The 23,939-nt window shown below is 42.5% G+C and overlaps 1 protein-coding gene across 1 annotated transcript; it reads left to right on the top strand.

Annotated features, from left to right (window-relative positions):
• The first annotated feature begins 7,588 nt into the window (after window positions 1-7,588).
• Window positions 7,589-11,461, top strand: LOC135230482 (serine/threonine-protein kinase MARK2-like). Its single transcript, XM_064279837.1, has one exon. The coding sequence runs from the start codon at window positions 9,431-9,433 to the stop codon at window positions 11,459-11,461; it is 2,031 nt and encodes a 676-aa protein (XP_064135907.1). The 5' UTR covers window positions 7,589-9,430.
• Window positions 11,462-23,939: the final 12,478 nt, after the last annotated feature.

Genomic DNA, 23,939 nt, shown 5'->3' with positions numbered 1-23,939 from the left:
TGCAATAGTGAAGGATTCCATGGGGAAAATATTAAACGATGCAGGAAGCATCAAAAGAAGATGGAAGGAATACACAGAGTCATTATACCAAAAAGAGTTAGTTGATATTCAACCATTTCAAGAGGTGGCATATGATCAGGAACCGATGGTACTGAAGGAAGAAGTCCAAGCCACTCTGAAAGCACTGGCGAAAAACGAGGCTCCAGGAATTGATGGAATATCAATTGAGATGTTTCAACAAACAGATGTAGCGCTGGATGTGCTCACTCGTCTATGCCAAGAAATATGGAAGACAGCTTCCTGGCCAACTGACTGGAAGAGATCCATATTTATGCCTATTCCCAAGAAAGGTGATCCAACCGAATATGGAAGATATAGAATATCGTTAATATCACATACAAGGAAAATTTTGCTGAAGATCATTCAAAAACGGCTACAGCAGTATGTCGACAGGGAACTGCCAGAAATTCAGGCAGGTTTCAGAAGAGGATGTGGAATCAGGGATATCATTGCTGCTGTCAGAGGGATCCTGGCTGAAAGCAGAGAATACCTGAAGGATGTGTACCTGTGTTTTATTGACTATGCAAAGGCATTCGACTGTGTGGATCATAACAAACTATGGATAACACTGCAAAGAATGGGAATTCCAGAACGCTTAATTGTGCTCTTGAGGAACCTTTACATAGATCAACAGGCAGTTCTTTGGACAGAACAAGGGGATACTAATTGGTTTAAAGTAAAGAAAGGTGTGCATCAGGGTTGTATTCTTTCACCATACCTATTCAATCTGCATGCTGAGCAAATAATACGAGAAGCTGGACTATATGAAGAAGAATGGGGCATCAGGATTGGAGAAAGACTCATTAACAACTAGCGTTATGCAGATGACACAACCTTGCTTGCTGAAAGTGAAGAGGACTTGAAGCACTTACAGATGAAGATCAAAGACCACAGCCTTCAGTATGGATTACACCTCAACATAAAGAAAACAAAAATTCTCACAACTGGACTGATGAGCACCATCATGATAAACGAAGAAAAGAGTGAATGCTGGGAGCCAGGCTGCAAGGGCGGCCCCTCTGCACCCACTGCCCCCAGCATAAACATCAAAGAATCCCTGAAAAGTCAGGAGGAGCCAGGCTGCAAGGGCAGCCTCTCTGCACCCACTGCCCCCAGCATAAACATTGAAGAATTCCTGAAAAGTCAGGAAGAGCCAGGCTGCAAGGGCGGCCCCTCTGCACCCACTGCCCCTAGCATAAACATCGAAGAATTCCTGAAAAGTCAGGAATATCTCTGTCATCTGTGTTATGTTTCTGTTTCATTTTCAGCCTGTGTATAGCAGAATGTATAGGCATAAAATTCCATTATAGATTTAGGGACCTTTGGACGGGGGGCGTCCTACTCATAATCCCCTGGTGAAATCTCGGGTAGGGACAGCCCGTGTATTACTTGGGGATCAACATGAAGTTGTCTTAGGGGAAAAACAAATAGCTCGACTATGGAAAACAAAAACAGGATGGTGGAATCCTGGTATTTACCGAGGCCCTTTTGTGATTAAACCACCACCCACACATGATCCCATAAAAGTGGAAAAACAAAAGGCAGTGAGTTCTCTCAGCCAATTTCTCAGCCAATTACAGGTCAACCTTCTCGTCTACCCCGCTCACTGCTGCGCTTGACTGGTCTTTGGGTGTAGAGATTGGGCTAATTGTCCTTGGCATAATCGTGGACAATATGACGTAACCCAAAGTGGCTGGACTACAAGAATTTGGCCACCCTGGACAAAATGGACAAAGCCTATGTGGCAATGGTTTTTGCAAAAAGATTAATTATTATAAAAACTGTGGAAGGAATTGCAAGATTAAGCATAAAGTGTAAAGCAGTATGAAGTCAATTGTTACTTTGTGTAAAAATATATCAACAAAATATTCTCTTCAATTAAACAAAAACTCATTGTACTTGTGTGTGTATGCGGAACTGTACTATGTGTCACTTGGAAAATTATGTCTCTGGGAAATGATGTTTATGATTATATCTTGTACTGCCCCTTTATTGATCATGCGATGTTATGCTTTTGTAAGCTTATGATATAAAAGACCATGTAAAAAATAAAGAGCAGAGGCTTCTTTTCCTGCAAAATGAAAATATAAGACATACTACCTCTCATTCTTTTTCGCCGAACTCTACCCCTCCTCTGGTAACCCTGTTCATTGCTGAGGCTGGCCCCCGGCAACTGGCGCCTGAACAGGGACCTGAAGGTAAGCATTGTCGTCTCGGGGTAGATAGGGCTGTTGCCTAGAGCTAAATAAGAAAGGAGAAAAGCTCCCTTTAGCCACCCCGTCGTTAGAGAGGACGGGGATAGGAAAGGAAAGATAGGCAAAACATATGAGAAGTTGTTAGACCCCTGTATAAGCAGGAGAATACTAGAAAAACACTATGGGACAAACATCCTCTGCAGAAAGGAAACTGTTTATTGATATCATCACGTGTATGCTCAAAAAAAGGGGAACCGCAGTGACTAGAAGCCAAGTAGCTCGGTTTTTACATTTTGTTCAGGAACAATGCCCCTGGTTCCCAGAGGGAGGCTCGGTTAATTTGGACATATGGAAAGCTGTGGGAGAACAGCTACAAAAATATTATACTAGATGTGGTCCTGAGGGGGTGCCTGTTGATGCTTTTGCATTATGGATGCTTATCAGAGATACTCTTGACCCAACTCCCGATTCTGTTAAAGCATTCCAAGTACTAGACAATCCTGACTCTGACCCCACTTTAGAGGAGGAAGAAACACCTCTGCTTCAGAAACATCCTTCTGTAGTGTCTACCCCTTCAGCCCCCCCCCTTTGTTGGTCTATCTAATCCAATCACGAATGACACTCTGAGCCCGGAGGAGCAAGTCGATCTAGAGGAGGAGGCTGCTAGATATCATCAAGATGAGGATATTGTTCTTCCTTTACGAAAGTTGCAAATTGAGTCACAGCCTCCAAAGTATGAGGTTAAATCATTGACCTTTACTCCTCGAAATAGAGTACCTTTACCTCCCCCACCTCCTTCTCTGGCAGGAAAATCAAAAATCAAAGCAGCCTTAAAACAAGGCTTGTCTGAGGGGGACGTTACCCTCCCTTTGTGCTTTCCAGTACATTATAGCGGGGAATTTGATGAGGATGCAGAATGGACTCCTCTTTCTTATAAATTCCTCAAGGAGGTTAAAAATGCCTGCAAAGAATATGGACCCCTGTCTCCCTACACATTGTCGTTAATAGATATTCTGTCAACCAGCTGGATGACTCCTTATGATTGGTATCAGCTGGCAAAAACCTGCTTACCAGGGGGTAGTTTCTTGTTATGGAAAATGGAAAAGACCTGACCCATTAATCTCTTGTGGAAGAGGCTATGCTTGTGTTTTCCCACAGGACAAAACTTCCCCTTTGTGGATACCCGACAGACTCATCAGACATGCAAGACCCAAAAACCACCAAAAATCCTCCAACACTTCCTCCCTCACTGCTCACAAACCTAACACCTCCCACGACTCTTCTGAGAAATCTGTCTCTTGAAAATGCTCCACCTACACCCCCACCTTCGCCTGTCTCTAGTTCCTCCTCTTCATCTTCTACTCCACCCCCTCTCACTGACTTTATACAACCCTCTACAAACCTCAACAACTCTTCATCTCGAGACAAAGTGCGGTGGAGAAGCCGGAGATATACTCCTTATTCAAGAACCCATCGAACCGTTGCGGCTGAGCCCCCAACTTGGGGCCAACTCAAAAAACTTACTCATCTGGCTCACACCTTAACCGTGGATCAACATATTCCCATAAATGCGGGTACTCTTTTTGTGGCTATGCTCCCTATCATTTCCTGCCAGGTATGTGTTGTTACGGCTGATATACATTGGGCTTATGTCCCAAAACCTCCTATATTTCATCCCGTCACCTGGGAAGATCCTTCCCCCTCTGTATTTACTAATAATTCTGCATTACTGGGGGGCGAAACCATATTTTGGAACCCTCAGGGCTTTAATTCTAATTATTCCTATTCTGGTATGTCAGATAATCCTCCTATTTGTATTCAATTAAGAAATTTGCAAAAAACTATCCCTGGCTGTATTCCTTTTGGCTTCAAATCAATGATTACTGACTCACCTAATGGAAATCAAAACCAACAGCCTTACAGATTATTATGGGCTCTACGCCTCATCCTTCCAGAAAAAACTGACTTTCTTAAAGGTATCCCAAAAGTACACACTCCTCTTTTTCCTACCTGTGATAAGTCGCCCCCTGAGGATTCTAAGAGCAATCAAGATTGGGCTATGATTGACCCTTCAAAAGGATTTCCTATTTGGAGAAATTGTATGTATAATTCACAAGTTGTATATGCTCTGCCTGAAATGTCTGCACGTCTTATTGATTGTAGTATTTTAAATCCTGAAGATGATTATCGTCAATATTTACAATCAGCTGGATATCGTTTTAATTGGCAAGATACCTTAGTCCCTCTCCCACAAAAAGTTAATCGTTGGCATATAAATGGATGGGTTCCCCCTATTCTTTCTACCTTCACGGGTAACATACATCCATCTTTGTGAAGACTGGCAACTGCTGCCGGCAATGTCACTTTGTCCCGTCCTTTTAATAATGAGAGTTTTGATATTCAAGCGTGTGTACCTGCTCCATATGTGTTATTAATTAGCTGCAGTAATCACTCTAGTATTGTTATAGAAAACAAGAAAACACATTATGTTAGTTCTTGTGAAAATTGTATACTGACCAGTTGTATAAACCCTGCAATTCCTGTCGAAAGTATGATGATTTTACAACAGCCAAAATATATTATGATTCCTGTACATTTATAAGAAGATTGGTATGATGATTCAGGCCTAGAAGCCTTAAAACAAGCTTCTGCTATTTTATCTCGAGCCAAACGGTTTGTAGCACCTTTAATACTGGGGATTTCCGCTCTCATAGCTTTAGCAACTTCTCTTTCACTTTCTGCTATGGCGTTAACACAACAGATTCATACTGCAAACTATGTAAATAATTTAAGTAAAAATATTACTTTAGCCTTAGCCACACAAGAAGCCATTGATAGAAAATTACAACAAGAAGTTAATGCCCTTGAAGAAGCAATTCTATATATAGGACAAGAAATCACTAATCTCAAACTGCGACTTACTTTGAGACGCCATGTAAGTTTCAAATGGATTTGTGTTACTCCACTGCCTGTAAATACTACCATACATAATTGGGAAAAAATCAAAAGTCATATCCAGGGCATATGGAATCATTCCGATTTGAGTTTTAATATTGACAAATTACATATGGAAATACAAGATATTACAAAAGCAGAAAAAGATTTTTCCTCTTCTCAAACAGCCAATTTATTGATTCCTTAAATTCCTTTATTCAAAAACATAGTCTTAAAAACATTCTGTTAAACACGGGTATTTCTTTATGTTTATTCTTGATCTTGTTGTTCATTCTTCCAGTCATCTTCCGAATCTTAAATCAAGTTATCCAAAAGGTGGCTTCAGTTCTTCATCTAGCGAAATTAAAAAATAAAAAAGGGGGAGATGCTGGGAGCCAGGCTGCAAGGGCGGCCCCTCTGCACCCACTGCCCCCAGCATAAACATCAAAGAATCCCTGAAAAGTCAGGAGGAGCCAGGCTGCAAGGGCAGCCTCTCTGCACCCACTGCCCCCAGCATAAACATTGAAGAATTCCTGAAAAGTCAGGAAGAGCCAGGCTGCAAGGGCGGCCCCTCTGCACCCACTGCCCCTAGCATAAACATCGAAGAATTCCTGAAAAGTCAGGAATATCTCTGTCATCTGTGTTATGTTTCTGTTTCATTTTCAGCCTGTGTATAGCAGAATGTATAGGCATAAAATTCCATTATAGATTTAGGGACCTTTGGACGGGGGGCGTCCTACTCATAATCCCCTGGTGAAATCTCGGGTAGGGACAGCCCGTGTATTACTTGGGGATCAACATGAAGTTGTCTTAGGGGAAAAACAAATAGCTCGACTATGGAAAACAAAAACAGGATGGTGGAATCCTGGTATTTACCGAGGCCCTTTTGTGATTAAACCACCACCCACACATGATCCCATAAAAGTGGAAAAACAAAAGGCAGTGAGTTCTCTCAGCCAATTTCTCAGCCAATTACAGGTCAACCTTCTCGTCTACCCCGCTCACTGCTGCGCTTGACTGGTCTTTGGGTGTAGAGATTGGGCTAATTGTCCTTGGCATAATCGTGGACAATATGACGTAACCCAAAGTGGCTGGACTACAAGAATTTGGCCACCCTGGACAAAATGGACAAAGCCTATGTGGCAATGGTTTTTGCAAAAAGATTAATTATTATAAAAACTGTGGAAGGAATTGCAAGATTAAGCATAAAGTGTAAAGCAGTATGAAGTCAATTGTTACTTTGTGTAAAAATATATCAACAAAATATTCTCTTCAATTAAACAAAAACTCATTGTACTTGTGTGTGTATGCGGAACTGTACTATGTGTCACTTGGAAAATTATGTCTCTGGGAAATGATGTTTATGATTATATCTTGTACTGCCCCTTTATTGATCATGCGATGTTATGCTTTTGTAAGCTTATGATATAAAAGACCATGTAAAAAATAAAGAGCAGAGGCTTCTTTTCCTGCAAAATGAAAATATAAGACATACTACCTCTCATTCTTTTTCGCCGAACTCTACCCCTCCTCTGGTAACCCTGTTCATTGCTGAGGCTGGCCCCCGGCAAGCGAAGTTGTCAAGGATTTCATTTTACTTGGATCCACAATCAACACCCATGGAAGCAGCAGTCAAGAAATCATAAGACGTGTTGCATTGGGCAAATCTGCTGCAAAGGACCTCTTCAAAGTGTTGAAGAGCAAAGATGTCACCCTGAAGACTAAGATGTGCCTGACCCAAGCCATGGTATTTTCAATCACATCATACGCGTGTGAAAGCTGGACAACGAATAAGGAAGACCAAAGTAGAACTGACACCTTTGAATTGTGGTGTCGGCGAAGAATACTGAATATACCATGGACCTCCAAAAGAACGAACAAATCTGTCTTGGAAGAAGTGCAGCAGAATGCTCCTTAGAGGCAAGGATGGTGAGACTGCATCTTACATACTTTGGACACGTTGTCAGGAGCAATCAGTCCCTGCAGAAGAACATCATGCTTGGCAGAGTACAGGGTCACCGGAAAAGAGGAAGACCCTCAATGAGGTGGATTGACACAGTGGCTGCAACAATAAGCTCCAGCATAACTACGATTGTAAGGATAGCGCAGGACCGGGCAGTGTTTCGCTCTGTTGTGCATAGGGTCACTATGAGTCAGAACCGACTCGATGGCACCTAGCAACAACAACAAGGTGGAATGTCATGGATTGAATAGAAAGGGATCAAACGCGTTTACGAAAGTCACAGCCCAGATCCGATGGAAGGGGAGGTTCCCTGGGGTGTGACCTCTATCACCTTTTATCTTCCAAGAGATAAAAGGAGAGAAATGTAATCAGAGAGATATAAGTACCTCATGCCACCAAGAAAGATGTGCCAGGAGCAGAGCACATTCTTTGGACCTACGGTCATTGTGCTGAGAAGCTCCTAGGCCAGGAGAAAATGATTGATGACAAGGACCTTCTCCCAGAAACAACAAAGATAGAAAGAATTCCCTGGGAGTTGGCACCCTGAGTTTGGACTTGTAGCCTTGTAGACTGGGAGAGAATAAATTTCTCTTTGTTAAAGCCATCCACTTGTGGTATTGCTGTTATAGCAGCACTAGGTAACTAAGACACTTAGTGAAGTAGAGGGTTAGGGAGAAAGAGGAAGACCTTGACAAGACAGACTGACACAGTGGCTGCAACAATGGGCTCAAACACAGCAACAATTCTGATGATGGGGCAGGACCCAGAAGTGTTTTGTTGTGTTGTACCTAGGGTCGCTATGAGTCAGAATCAACTCGACAGCATCTAATAACAACAACAGCCACTATGCAAGGCAGGAACGCAAGCGGAAATCTATATACAACTGTTCACTGCAGCACTTTTCACAAGAAGCAAAAGATGAACACAGCCAAAATGTCCATCAGCAGGTGAATGGATACACAAACTTTGGTACGTACACACAATGGAGTAGAACTGCTCCACAAGGTTTTCAAGGCTGTGACCTTTCAGAAGCAGATCACCGGGCCTGTCTTCTGAGAAGTCTCTGGGTGGGTTTGAACCCCCAAACTAGTAGACGAGCAATTAACTGTTGGTGCAAGCCAGGGACTTCCAATGGAATATTACACACACTCCCAAAAATGAAGTCTTGATGCATACGACAACATGGATGAAGCCTGAAAACACCAAGCTGAGAAAAGTCAGTCAGTCAGAAAAGGAGAGATGCATTCTGATCTCACTTATAGGGCAGAAGCAAATATACACAAAGCAAAGCTTATTAGTGGTTACCAGGGGTGACAGGGAGGGGGAAGGAAGAGTTTTTGATTAGGATCATTGAGTTTATGTGAAAGGTAGTGGAATGATTTGGAACATAAACCGTGAAATGCTTGCACAGCTTGAATATAAGCAATGTAACAAATGCACATGTAGAAATTGTTGAAATGGCGTGTTTTATTATGTATATTTGGAACACAATAAAAAAAATAACATGAAGATCAATAAAAAGGAAAGAAAAGCTCTGTGGAATTCTCACTCTACACACACACACACACACACACACACACACACACACACACACATTTTTCTTCTAAAAAAAATGAGTAAAGAATCCCTGAGAGCAAAAAGCACAGTCAATTACCCCCCGTTTTTATTGGTCCATTTCTTGTGGTGACCTCATAAGGAGCCAATTCTTTGGAACGCCAAGCCCCTATATAAGTCCCTGGAAACCTAGGTTTGTGGTCTTTCTGGCTCAGGAAGCTCTTTCAGTGACCTGAGACATCGTGACCAAACTTGGCTTGTTTTCTCTTTAAATTGTGGTTTTTCTATTTCCTCGCCAGCTGTTCTTATTTTCTCTTTGTTTTTCCTCATTTGCATTCATTCGTTTTTCATTTTATTCTTCCTTTACATCCTCAATTTTTCTTTTTTTCTATGTACTTGTTAATTTTTTTATCATCTTACTATTATTGTTTTATTTTGTATTTTTTCTTATCCTCATGTTATTTATTCCTTTTTTGAATCTTTCTCATTGATTTCTTGTTTTGTTTATATATACAATTTATCTTATTTTTATCAGTTTTTAAAATTTTACTTCCTCTTTTCTCATTTTACCTTTTTGATTATATTTTAACTTTTTCTCATTTTTTCCATATTTCATTAAGTTTTTAGTCACCACTTTTTAGGGTTTTGGGTTTTTAAGTTTTTAATCCTACCACCAGGGCACCTCTTATCCCAAAGCCTGCTACGCCTTCGCACCATAGCCAACATGCTGCAGAGCCACTTAGCCTTCTCTGCTGTGGAGGAAACTCATGTGGGACGCTACCACCTCCTCAGAACCATCGGCAAGGGGGCATCTGCCAAGGTCATGCTGGCCCAGCACATCATCACCGGCCAAGAGGTAGCCATTAAAATAATTGACAAGATCCAGCACACGTCCTCCGACCTCCACAGACTATACAGAGAGATAGAAATTATGAAGGATCTCCATCATCCAAATATTGTAAAGCTGTTTGAAGTCATAGAGAATGAGCACGCCCTCTATATAGTCATGGAGTATGCAAGTGGAAGGGACCTCTTTTACCACCTAGTGAATCATGGCTTCATGAGCGAAAAAGAGGCCCAAACGAAATTCCAACAAATAGTGTCAGCGGTGAAGTACTGCCACGACAAGGGTATTGTTCATAGGGATCTGAAAACAGAAAACTTACTATTGGACAAGCAAATGAACATCAAACTTGCAGACTTTGGTTTAGGAACTCAATTCACCACAGGGAGCAAGCTGGATACCTTCTGTGGCACTCCCCCTTATTCTGCCCCAGAACTCCTTCAGGGAGAAAAGTATGACGGACCCCCAGTGGATGTGTGGAGCCTGGGAGTCATCCTATACTTCATGGTAACTGGATCTCTGCCTTTTCGTGGGAAGACCTTGACGAAGCTGCGAGAGCAGGTGCTGCAGGGACAATATCACGTTCCCTTCCACATGTCTAGCCAGTGTCAACACCTGCTCAGTAAAATTTTCATTTGTGACCCAAGAAAGAGAGCCACATTAGAGGACATCCTAGCACATCTATGGATGAAGGTGAGCCATGAAGAAAAACAAAAGCTCTATGTGCAGCCACTCCCAGACTACGATAACCACTGGCACACTGAGGTGACGGTGAACACGGGTTACGTGCAGGAAGACATTCATGACTCACTGTTGAACCACAATTACAATGATGCGAACGCCACCTATCTGATCCTGCGTCACGACACATATGACATTGACAGCCACACCAGCACCCTGGAACCCCAGGCTGAAGCCCATTGCACCGACAGCCACACTCCTTCCTCATCCCATGAAGTGCCTCCTACCGTCTGTCCTAAACCCAAACAGCGTAGTTACACCGAGCCCACCATTCCCACCTTTGGTTACTACATCCGCGATGCTTTGAACACTCTATCTGAGGGAGGGATGGGGACCTCCATGGTGTCTACTTCTCCATCATTCTCCCTGGCCCTGGCCCACCTGCGGCAGCAATCTACCACAGCCTGGGCACAGCCCAACCAGGACTCTGACCTGTATGCCAAGGTGACAAACAGTGAGGTGCCACAGACCATCACACCACCCCAGTGTGTTTCTGTGCCTTCCTCCTCAGCCTACACCATCAACGAGAGTGCCGGGGCCCCGGAGAAAACCAGTTTTACCCAGGGAATGTCAAATCTAAGCTCCGTAAATGAGGAGCAGGTGCATGAGTTACCTGACCAGCCGAGTTTGCCCCAGACTGTGAGTCTAGCCTCTTCCTCTGAGGAGCAACTGCATGAGTTACCTGACCAGCCGAGTTTGCCCCAGACTGTGAGTCCAGCCTCTTCCTCTGTCAGCAGCCAGGGCTGGAAGCGGGCCACTGGGAGGTTCTTTAAGCTCATGAGAAGATGCCTTTGTTTTACATATGACAAAAAGGACCACAAAGCATCGGACAGCAAAGCTGCACAAATGATCAAACCTCAACAGGCCAAACCACGCTCTCTCAAATTTACCTGGAGGATGAAGATCACCAGTTCCTTGGAGCCCGACGAGATGCTGCAGGAGGTCTGTCAAGTGTTGGATGCCAATGGCTGTGACTGGGATCTCACCCACAAATACACACTGCTGTGTATGAATGGCACACCAGGACAACAGGACTTCGTTCAGTGGAGGATGGAGGTGTGCACCCTGCCTCGGAGGACTCTCAATGGGGTAAAAGTGAAGAGAATTTCAGGGACCTCTGAGGCCTTCAATAGCATTGTCTCAAAAATCACCAGGGACCTTGCACTTTAAAATGGGGGCAGCAGAGCTGCCTGAGAGAAAACAGGAGTTCCAAGGTTTAAGCTCCTTTGTAATTTTGAAGGCAATGTTCGGAAAACCCACCTAAAAAAGGTGCCCGAAATTCACTTCACTTGAACCCTGTTGAGCAATCATCAAGGCAGTGTGCATACCTTCATCCTCCACTGCACAAAGTCCTCTTGGCCTGCACGTCACGTGTGCACAGCAACACATATGCCCAGGAGACATCCCACTCGCAGCTGTTGGCATCGCACACTTGGCAGATCTTCCACATCATCTCGTTGGGCTCCATGGAGCTGGTTCCTCCACGTAAACTTCAGCGACAACAGCTTGGCCTCTCCAGGTTTAAGCCCTTCCACCTCGTCTTTGCTCTCAGATTCCTACAGATCCGCTGCAGCAAACATGAAGCAAAGAATTCATGAAAACAAAACAAACACTCCCAAATTCATCCGTTCAGACAGACAAAGGAAAGCTTGTAATAGGGAAAGCCACTTGATTCACTAACATGGCCATCGAGATCTCTCTGGAGTCCCTTGGGATGCACTCAACAGCAAACCAGAAAGTTGTCGGTTTAACTCCACACACAGATGACTTGAAAGAAAGGCCTCCAGTCTATTTCTGAAACATCTTGAAGCTGAAGAAAATCAGACCAAGTCCACAAGAGCCACAGTATGACCTTGAGCTTGTCCCACCTGAATTTAGAGACCATCTCAAGAATACATTCACTGACTGAACCCTAATGACCGAAGACCAGGCGAGTTGTGGAATGACATCATATGTTCTTCCTTGTGAAAAAATCTGGAGTTTAGCCATCAAATTAGATCCTGGGCCATGCGAAACTCAACATGGAAGACTTTCAAGTGGGCCTAAGTATTTCAAGAATAGGCATCAATTCTATTATACATTGGATCCTTTTCTGAACCTGTTTATTGTTTTCAGAGGGAGACCACCTGCCCTATCGTCTCCACCCTAGGAGAAATTTTTCTAGCACACCCATTTATAGAACTTTAGTAGCCTTGGAGGTGGCATGCCAATAAATTTTGCCCAAATTGACCTTGCTTCTCAGCTTTTCATGGTTGGCTCTGTCTCCTGTACAGTGACATGTCTATATTTTTTAACACTGGGTATCAGTTTCCAACAAAGATTTCCGTATTAATGGTTTTGGTAGGCCTAGCACACACTGGAAGCAGGTAGTTGTCAATTTGGTTAGACTCTCCCACGTGAAGAGTGCTTACATAGCTCCATGGGATTAAATCCATTTTCCATAAGAAATTGCTTTGCTATAACCCCCCAGCAGCCATGCCTGATTACTGGGGGCACAGCCACAATTACAATTCCTATAGGACATACAAAATACTGAGTGTTATTTAAAAAAAAAAAAAGAAAGAAACTTGTGTTTTGACAGTGTGAGAAGGTTACATTAGGGAAGAACTTCCAAGCTAGTTATAGTTCCTGATTTTTTGAGACATGCTTTGGTCCACCTAATTTATACCATATACTTTATCTTCCTTGCATGTACTGATTAGTGACCACTGCCCTTGATCACTTAGTTAGTGGGATTCATTTCTGCCTCAGGAAAAGGGCTTGTACTGGTGGGGGAGAGAGAGCATTATAATTAGTAGGAAAATAGGTCAATACTTCTAAGGGCCTATGGTTGACAGGATTTACATTGTGAAAAATACGTAGTGCAGCTTAAGAAAGAGCAAGAGCTTGCCAAAGTGATGCGGGGGCGTTCCAAATACTGAGTTCCAATCACTTAAGCCTGTCCAGAGTCATTTCTCAATTTATTGTCCTGCTAAATGGATGGACCCCCATTACCAAATTCTTCATCATTCCCAATATCTCCTCCTTTTCCTTCTTACTACTTGTAGTGAGTTAGAAATATGTGGGGCTGAGCTGGCAAACCAAGACATGTAATCCTGCAAATAACACTGAATAAATCTCAGTGGCCCCCTGCCATCCCTCGCTGCTGACACAGGGAGAGGCTGGGCTCACAATCTGAGGCAAACTCGGCTGGTCAGGAATCTCTTGCAGCTTCTTAGCATGCAAAGAGCTTAGTTTTCACTCTCCCTGGAGGAAACCAGTTCCTTCTGAGCTCCACCACTGCTGCTCATGGTGTGGGATGAGGAGGAAGCCTCACAGACACACTGGGAAGATGTTCTAAACTGCAGCACGTCACTGTTGCTCACCCTGGAGCACACTCCAGAGTCCTGGTTGGGCTGCACCGAGTCTGTCCTGGATTCGTGGTATATGTAGGACTGGGGTGGAGAGACTGAGGTACAGGTAGATGCCATGGAGGCCCCTGATCCTGAATCAGATAGACTATCCAAAGCATTGTGGATGTTGCCCTGGCCAAGGTGGTCTTCACTTAATTTGTGGAATGGTCAATTCCGTGTTTGTTTGTGAAAACGTTGCTGTTCACAGAGGTCACAGGACTGGCCTTCTTTCTCTCCAGGGTGGGTTGTTCTTATGCTTCTGCTCTTCTGCCCTGACCCCTGGTCCTCCTCAGGCCGCATATTTTTTGGCATAATTGCGAGAGGAATTTTAGGTACGCCTCATGGACTAAATTATATCCCCCCCAAAAAGTGTGCATCACTTTAGCTGGGTTATGATTCCCTGTATCTTGTGACTGTCCTCCATTCTGAGATTGTAATTTTATGTTAAAGAGGATTAGGATGGGATGGTAACGCCATCCTTACCCAGGTCACACCCCTCATCCAATGTAAAAGCAGTTACCCTGGGGTGTGGTCTGTACCACCCCTTATGTCTCAAGAGATAAAAAGGAAAGGGAAGCAAGCAGAGAGTTGGGGACTTCATACCCCTAATAAAGCAGCAACAGGAGCGAAGCTCATGCTTTGGACCTAGTGTCCCTGCACCTGAGATGCTCCTCTATCAGGGGAAAATTGATGAGAAGGCCGACAGAGAAAGAAAGCCTTCCCCTGGAGCTGACACCCTGAATTTGGACTTTCAGCCTACTATATTGTGAAGAAATTAATTTCTCTTTGTTAAAGCCATCCACTTGTGGTATTTCTATTACAGCAGCGCTAGAAGACTAAGAGGGCTGGAATGGCAGCCTCGCTCTACCTCCTCTGCTTGGGTTAGCACAAGAGGGTACACTGTACACCATGGGATGAACATCCACTGCAGGCTGCTATGGCCCTCTGTCTCAGGTGTTTTACGACCAGGAGCAAATAGATGACTATCACAACACTGTACTTTGGCATCATCAATAAGCACTGAATCTCTCACCATGTGTAACACATCACCTCAATCCACTCAGGGTCACTGTAATCTGGGTGTGGCTCCACATACAGCTTTTGTTCCTCATGACCCACCATCACCCACAGATGTGTCAGAATTGCCTCTGAAGTACCTCTCTCACTAGGGTCATGAATGAAAATTTTCCTCAGCAGGTATTCATACTGCATAGTCATATGGAAGGGAAAGTCCCTTCACTACCGCCTGCCATAGTATCATGAAGGTATTTCCAACAAAAGGCAGGGATCCACCTACCAACAAATACAAAATGACTCCCAGGCTCAACACATCCACTAGGGGGGGTCTGTCATACTTTTCACCCTGAAGAGTTCTATGGCAGAATAAAGGAAGGGAAACTGCCACAGGAGGTATACAGCTTGTTGCCCAGGCTGAATTCATTTCCAAGGTCAAGACCTGAAAGTTTGCTGCTCATTTTCTTATCTAATAGTAGGTTTTCTCTTTTCAGGCCCCTCTGAACCATACACTTCTTATGACAATCCTGCACCGCAGACACTATCTGGCAGAATTTGGTGGCTTGAGCCCCTTTGTCCCTCATCCTGCCATGAGCCCTTGCATGATGAAACACCTCCCCTCCACTTACTTATTCCATCACTATGTGGAGTGTGTTCTCATTCTTGATGACTTCAAACAATTTCACAGTAAATACTCCCACAGCTCCACGAAGGCATTTCCACCAAAAGGCAGGGATTCACTCACCAACAAATACAAGATGACTCCCAGGCTCCACACATCCACTGGGAAGTCCGTCGTACTCTTCTCCCTGGAACAGTTCTAGGGCAGAATAAAGAAAAGGTATGAATGAAAGCCTTCATAATTTTAACCTCTCAGGATAGTCTGTGGATGCTGCAGGAGGTTGCTGGGTCTCCCTAATGATCTTACCTTATTCCCAGTGAGGAGAGCTTTAGCCAACTTCACCTTGGTGAAGGTACCTTTGCAGAGGTTTTCGAGCATTTGGTAGTCTTACACATGGGTCTCCTCCTCAGAAGAAATGGCCGAGAGGCCTCTGCATCATCTCGGACTTGGGTCAAGTCTTACTTAGCTTAGGGCCAATGGGTGCCAACACAGGATTCAAAGTGGTAAAAACTGATGACTAAATAAAAACTAGGCCCCTGGGTGGCACAAATTCTTAGGCCCTGGATGACAAGCCAAAAGGTTAGTAGTTCAAACCCACCCAGTGGCATCTCCAAAGTAAGGCCTCGTAACTGACTCTGAAAGGTCACAACCTTCAAAACCCTGTGAAACAGTTCTACTTTGCACGTTTGGTGTTGCTGCGAACTGTTATCTACTCAACAGCAACTAGTAACATGCAAATAAAAACTTAATTAAAGGAGAAAAAGATGAGAAAAAGCATATAAAAACTAGAAAAAAAATACAAAATAAGAAAATGAAAAAGTGACAAAAAACAGTTTTATTTTGGGGGTTAGTCTGTGGAGGTTGGAAGAGCTCTGCTGGATCTTGTCAGTGATCCTGGCTCTGAAAGTGGCCACGTTTGGATTCTGGCCTACTGAGTTCCAGTCTCTCATTCAGAGCCCTACCAAAGGGCAATGTTAAAATGAATCAAGTGGGTAAGTTCAGCAAGACGCTGAGATAGGTTATATGAAGCTCTCACCCCACCAAAGGGGGAAAAGAAACCTAGAAGGTGTTGCTACCCTGTGAGTATCCTGAAAAGAGTCAACAGTTGACATCAACACAGCAAATGCTGAATCAAGGAAAAGATGGCTTCAAAAAGGTAAGGCAACTTTGTGGTCTCTTTTCTTGCCCTTGCCCCATCTCTTCCCCAACTCAGTGGTCATCTTATAGTAGCAGCACTTGCTTCTGATCCCAGGGTGGGACCCTGTTCCTGGCTCCAGTTAGAGTACAGAAAATCATTCTGTGTGTCTCTTCTAATCTTTCTGGGGGATGCCTGAAGGACTAATGCAAGGACCTTGTCTCTTTGACCTAACTTACGACCCAGGCTGCTAAGGTGGCAGGCATTTATAAGGAAAGATTGCAAGGGGAACTAACAGCCCATAGAGGGCTCAGGCTAAACAGTATGCTCAAAACATACGATAGATAGCCTAAGGCCTAAAAGCCAAAAATGGGAAGTACTTCTTTGGAAAATCAGGATATTCAAAAGCAACTGTGTGTTTGGGGAAATTTAGCAGGCTACAAATACCTAGAGCAAAATTTCTGTTCAGAAACTACCTGAGAAAGACCTACACTTTTTCTCACTCTATAAGTGTTTCAGGAGCGCCCCAGCACACAGCCAATCTGCACAGACTGGGAGAAGTATTTGAGGGTTTTGTTTTGATTTTTTGTTTCTTTCTTTTTTCTATGTATTTTTAGCTCCTCTCATTTCAAAATCACTCTAAAAACACTAGATGGGAATTTCCATTTTCCATTCCACTATAAAAGGAACTTGGATGTCCCTTGCATGCTCACAATAAGAAAAACCTGAAAAGAAACAACTCTTCTTAGCTCTGTCACAGATCTGAACTCACAGAGCAATCTGCTATCCCAGAAGCTGGAGATACACATGCACTACTACAAAGAATCACTGCTTACTGGGAACAGAGAATGCCACCACCGTTACTTCCACCTCCTGACCTAGAATCATATGTTATTAGGTGCCGATGAGTTGATTCCAACTCATAGCAGTGCAATGTGACAGAGCAGAACACCCCCATAGGATTCTCTAGGCTGGAAACGTTATGGAAGCAAACAGCCAAGTATTTTCTTCTATGGAGTTGCTGGCTGGTTTTAATCAACACTCTGTTGGTTAGCAGCCATGTGCTTAACTATTATGCCACTAGGGCTCCTTACTTCATTGCTAATTGACTAATCCCTGGAAACTGAGAGAAAGAAATTTCACAGGGCCTAGCCTTATGGTACCTTCACACTTCGGTGAATTTCTCATAAAGGAGACTCACTAGGTTTTCACTGTCAAACTGTAAGAAAAAGTCTCTCATAATTCCAGTTGGAAAAAAAAAGTAACCAACTGCAAACACTACTGTGTTCTTGACAACGGTCTACCCTTAAAGGAAATGGTTCTACCACCCTTTCAACCAACCTAACCAACTTCCAATTTTTAGAGCCTAATAGACTTGAGGAAGGGGAAATACCAAACACCATCTAACATGCCACATAGGGGGAAAACTGCCTACCTTCAGTCCTCATCGAACATACACACACAAAAAAAAAAAAAGAAAACCCAGTGCCGTCGAGTTGATTCCGACACATAGTACCCTATAGGACAGAGCAGAACTGCCCAATAGAGATTTCAAGGAGCGCTTGGCGGATTCGAATAGCCAACCCATTATTTAGCACCCGTAGCACTTAACCACTATGCCACCAGGAAGTCCTCATCAAGGATAGGCTTGACAAAAACGTGGAAACACACACAGACTGAACAGACTGGGTAAACAACAGGACAAGGCTCAGATATGGCACCTTTGTTAGAAATATTAGACCAGGAAATTAAAATAGCTATGATAATATGATAAGGGCTCTGGGTAAAAAGTGGACAACATGCAACAATAAAAGGGTAATGAAAATGAACAGACTGAAACTCAAAGAAATACTCAAAAAAATATCAGAAATGAAAAACACAGTAACACAAATGAAAAACGGCACTGATTGGCTTATCAGTAGGTTGCACATGTTTAAGCAAAGAATCAGTAAGGTTGAACATTTGTCAGCGGAAACTTGTCAAATCGAAAAGAAAAAAGAGTGAAAGAGAATAAGAAATGGGGGACAATCCCAAAAAGTCTAACAGATGCATAGAGGGAATACCAGAAGCAGAAGAGAAAAAGGAACACAGGAAATATTTAAAGTTTTAATGGCACAGTATTATCTAAAATTGTTGCCAGACACCAAATCACAGATCGAGGAGCCCATAGAACACTAAGCAGGATAAATACCAAAACATCTAAATCTGGGAATAGGATATTGAAAGTGCAGATAATTACACAAAGAGGAAAAACTTACATAAACAAGAGGAAACAAAAACACTATACCTATAAAGGAACGAGGATTAGAATTCACCAGACCTCCCCAGAAACCACGCAAGCAAGAAGAGTGTGCAGTGATAAACGTAAAGTGTGAAAAGAAAACTCTAGCTGAACACAAGCTAAACAACAGATGTTTCAGTGACCACCTATAAACAGGAATACATTCATTCCAAAAAGTCACTAAACAAATACAGTAAAATAACCTTCAAGAATTTAATTTAAAAACATTAAAAGGGAGAGGTGCATAATCTGATTTCCAGGTTACCACTTTATAATATTAAAATGTCCACTTAAAAAAAAAAATATTACAACGCATACAAGAAAAAGAAAATTTGTTCCATTGAAAGGAACAAAATAAACTGACAGAAAACGTTCCAGTCCACACATCAGACTTACTAGACAAAGACTTCAAAACGACTGTCTTAAATATGCCTAAAGAGCCAAAACCAAACATGGAGAAATATCTAAAGGAAATCAGGAAAACTATGAAAGAAAATGAGGCTATTAATAAAGAAAGAAAGCCATTAATAAAGAGATAATATAAAAAGAAACCAACAAAAATTCAGCAGCTCAATAGTGCAACCACTGAAATAAAAATTTACTAGAGAATGCAAACATTTCAGAAAGAAGAAGAAACTATCAATAAATTTGAAAAAAGGGATATTGAAATTACTGAGTCTCAAGAGCAAAAAAAAAAATAAAAACAAGTAAACAAAGCCTATGAGATCTGCTAGACACAATCCACACAACCAGCATTGCTACCCCCAAAGGAGAAGAGGGGGAGAAAGTGACAAAAATCATACCTGAAGAAAGGATAACTGAAAAGTTTCAAAACTTCATGATAGATGTGTATCTACAAAACTAAGAAACAAATTTCAAGGGAAATACACTCAAAAAAACAAAACAATCGTATTAAAACGGAAATCTAGAACATCACTCTTTTTCCAATAGCATCTAAAAAAGAAAATACTGACGAATAAATTGAACTTAGCAGTCAAAAGCTTATACACTGAAAACTACAAACTACTGCTGAAAGAAATTCAAGAAGACCTAATAAACGGAAAGGAATACCGGTTTCATGCAATGGAGGACTTAATATTGTCAAAACGGCAATTCTACCAAATGTATCTGCAGAGTCCGTGTAATCCCGATGAAAATTCTAAAACCCATTTTTACACCAATGGAAAAGCCAAACCTCAAGTTCACCTTGATTTGCTAGAGGCCCTGAATCCAAAATAATCTTCAAACACACGGATCAAAGTCACATGACTCACACTTCTCAACTTCAAAACAATTGCAAAGCTGCAGTAATCCAAACTGTGTGCTATCGGCATGTGAATAGACATACAGACCAACAGAATGGAATTCAAACTCTACAAATAAACCCAAGCATATCTGGTCAATTCATTTTCAACAAGGACGCCAAATACATTCAACGGGAAAAGAAGACACTCTTCAACAAATGGCACAAAGAAAACTGGATTTCCACATGCAAGAAAAGGAAGCTCAACTTCTACCTCACATCATACAAATAACTCAAAATGATCACTGAACTAACTAAAGATAACAACTAAAGTCATAAGATTCTTAAATAGAAGAGATTACAGGGATTTGGCAATGGGTATTTACATATGACAGAAAAAGCATAAACAACAAGATAAAAATTGGATTACGTGCAAGTTACAAATTTTGTCCATCACTGTTTAGGAAGCATTGAGTTTGTGTTTATAGGATAGAAAATTTGGCAATGGATATTGGTGACAGTTGCACAACATGATTGATATAACTGGTGTTACTGAACTGTGTACGTGAAGATGCTGAATTGCAAATGGTTTGTATAATTTCACAACAATAAAAAAGGTAAAAATAATCTTTAAGAAGTAAACACGTTCTAAGGCAAAAACAGACATTATCAAGAAATTAAAAAGAAACCCTAGGGGGTGGAGCTAAGAGGGCAGACTAGGAAGATGCTTCTATCCAGCCCTCTTTACAACAAAGACCTGAAAAACAAGTGAAACCAGTATATTTGCCACAAGCTCCGAGCCCTGAGCATAAAAGGCAACCTTAGACAGGAACCGAGGGGCAGGGGAAGGAAGAGACCGTTCAGAAGCGGACAGGAGTTACCGGACCTGAATCGCGGGGAGCCCTCAGGCACCATTCCTGGAGCAGAGCGGCTAGGCAGTGGCAGCTCCGCTTCCGGAGCAAGTCCCGGGGCACACTCACCTCCTCCTGAGAAGCTGCCTAAGTGTGTCCCGGGGGGAGGGGCCACGGAGGCCGAAGGGGATGGGGTGGGGCGGGGCACAGTGGGCGGGGCCGAAGGGTGGGCAAGGAGAAGAGCAGTGACTCCTGGGGCCAGGGTCACAGCACCTTAGATGCCTCTGGGAGGAGGCAAGGGAATTGAAATGGGAGGATCTGGGAACAAGAGCTCTCTGCCCATTTTTTTTTTTTTTTTTTTTTAAATTTTTATTAAGCTTCAAGTGAACATTTACCATTCCAATCAGTCTGTCACATGTAGGTTTACATACATCTTACTCCCTTCTCCCACTTGCTCTCCCCCTATTGAGTCAGCCCTTACAGTCTCTCGTTTCGTGCCAATTTTACCTTCTTCCATCTCTCTCTATCTTCCCATCCCCCCTCCAGTCATGAGTTGCCAACACACTCTCCCGTGTCCACCTGATTTAATTAGCTCGCTCTTCATCAGTATCTCTCTCCCCCCCACTGACCAGTCCTTTTCATGCCTGATGATTTGTCTTCGGGGTTGGTTCCTGTCCTGTGCCATCAGAAGTTCTGGGGAGCATTGTCTCTGGGATTCCTCTAGTCGCAATCATACCATTAGGTGTGGTCTTTTAATGAGAATTAGGGGTCTGTATCCCATTGGTCTCCTGCTCCCTCAGGAGTTGTCTCTTGTGCTCCCTGACAGGGCAGACATCGATTGTGGCCGGGCACCAACTTGTTCTTCTGGTCTCAGGATATTGTAGGTCTCTGGTTCAAGTGGCCCTTTCTGTCTCTTGGGTTCTTAGTTGTCGTGTGACCTTGGTGTTCTTCCTTTGCCTTTGCTCCCGGTGGGTTGAGACCAATTAATGTATTTTAGATGGCTGCTTGTTGGCATTTAGGACCCCAGGTGCCACAATTCAAAGTGGGATGCAGAGTGTTTTCATAATAGAATTGTTTTGCCCATTGATTTAGAAGTCCTCTCAAACCAAGTTCCCCAGACCCCAGCCCCTGCTTCGCTATCCTTTGAAGCTTTCATTTTATCTCGGAAACCTCTTTACTTTTAATCCTGTCCAATTAGGCTGACCTTCCTTGTTTTGAGTGTTGTCTTTCCCTTCACCCAAAGCAGTTCCCATCTACAGATTGATCAATAAAAAGCCCTCTCCCTCCCTCCCTCCCTCCCTCCCCCCTTTGTAACCACAAAAGTATGTGTTCTTTTCCGTTTTTTCTATTCCTCAAGATCTTATAATAGTGGTCTTATACAATATTTGTCCTTTTGCAACTGACTCATTTCGCTCAGCATAATGCCTTCCAGATTCCTCCATGTTATGAAATGTTTCAGAGATTCGTCACTGTTCTTTATCGATGCGTAGTATTCCATTGTGTGAATATACCACAATTTATTTACCCATTCGTCCGTTGATGGACATCTTGGTTGCTTCCAGCTTTTTGCTATTGTAAACAGAGCTGCAATAAACATGGGTGTGCATATATCTGTTTGTGTGAAGGGTCTTGTATTTTTAGGGTATATTCCGAGGAGTGGGATTTCTGGTTTGTATGGTAGTTCTATTTCTAACTGTTTAAGATAACGCCAGATGGATTTCCACAGTGGTTGTACCATTTTACAATCCCACCAGCAGTGTATGAGAGTTCCAGTCTCTCCGCAGCCTCTCCAACATTTATTATTTTGTGATTTTTGAATTAATGCCAGTCTAGTTGGTGTCAGATGGAATCTCATCGTAGTTTTAATTTGCATTTCTCTAATGACTAATGATCGAGAGCATTTTCTCATGTATCTGTTGGCTGCCTGAATATCTTCTTTAGTGAAATGTGTGTTCATATCCTTTGCCCACTTCTTGATTGGGTTGTTTGTCTTTTTGTGGTTGAGTTTTGACAGAATCATGTAGATTTTAGAGATCAGGCGCTGGTCTGAGATGTCATAGCTGAATATTCTTTCCCAGTCTGTAGGTGGTCTTTTTACTCTTTTGGTGAAGTCTTTAGATGAGCATAGGTGTTTGATTTTTAGGAGCTCCCAGTTATCGGGTTTCTCTTCATCATTTTTGGTAATGTTTTGTATTCTGTTTATGCCCTGTATTAGGGCTCCTAGGGTAGATCCTATTTTTTCTTCCAAGATTTTTATCGTTTTAGTCTTTATGTTTAGGTCTTTGATCCACTTGGAGTTAGTTTTTGTGCATGGTGTGAGGTATGGGTCCTGTTTCATTCTTTTGCAAATGGATATCCAGGTATGCCAGCACCATTTGTTAAAAAGACTATCATTTCCCCAATTGACTGACACTGGTCCTTTGTCAAATATCAGCTGCTCATACGTGGATGGATTTATATCTGGATTCTCAATTCTGTTCCATTGGTCTATGTGCCTGTTGTTGTACCAGTACCAGGCTGTTTTGACTACTGTAGCTATATAATAGGTTCTGAAATCAGGTAGGGTGAGGCCTCCCACTTTCTTCTTCTTTTTCAGTAATGTTTTGCTTATCCGGGGATTCTTTCCTTTCCATATGAAATTAGTGATTTGTTTCTCTATTCCCTTGAAGTATGACATTGGTATTTGGATTGGAAGTGCGTTGTATGTATAAATGGCTTTTGGTAGAACAGACATTTTTACTATGTTGAGTCTTCCTATCCATGAGCAGGGTATGTTTTTCCATTTAAGCGTGTCCTTTTGAATTTCTTGTAGCAGAGTTTTATAGTTTTCTTTGTATAGGTCTTTTACTTCCTTGGTAAGATTTATTCCTAAGTATTTTATCTTCTTGGGGGCTACTGTGAATGGTATTGATTTGGTTATTTCCTCTTCGGTGTTCTTTTTGTTGATGTAGAGGAATCCAAGTGATTTTTGTATGTTTATTTTATATCCTGAGACTCTTCCAAACTCTTCTATTAGTTTCAGTAGTTTTCTGGAGGATTTCTTAGGGTTTTCCATGTATACGATCATGTCATCTGCAAATAGTGATAGCTTTACTTCCTCCTTACCAATC

This window comes from Loxodonta africana, chromosome 3 (genome assembly GCF_030014295.1).
Source record: "Loxodonta africana isolate mLoxAfr1 chromosome 3, mLoxAfr1.hap2, whole genome shotgun sequence".
Taxonomy (NCBI): domain Eukaryota; kingdom Metazoa; phylum Chordata; class Mammalia; order Proboscidea; family Elephantidae; genus Loxodonta; species Loxodonta africana.
Note: the sequence above shows the minus strand (reverse complement) of the source record. Positions and strands in the feature narration are given on the sequence as shown.

What these genes read in the sequence shown, in the direction of transcription:
- LOC135230482 (XM_064279837.1), top strand. Translation starts at nt 9,431, where the DNA reads ATGCTGCAGAGCCACTTAGCCTTCTCTGCTGTGGAGGAAACTCATGTG.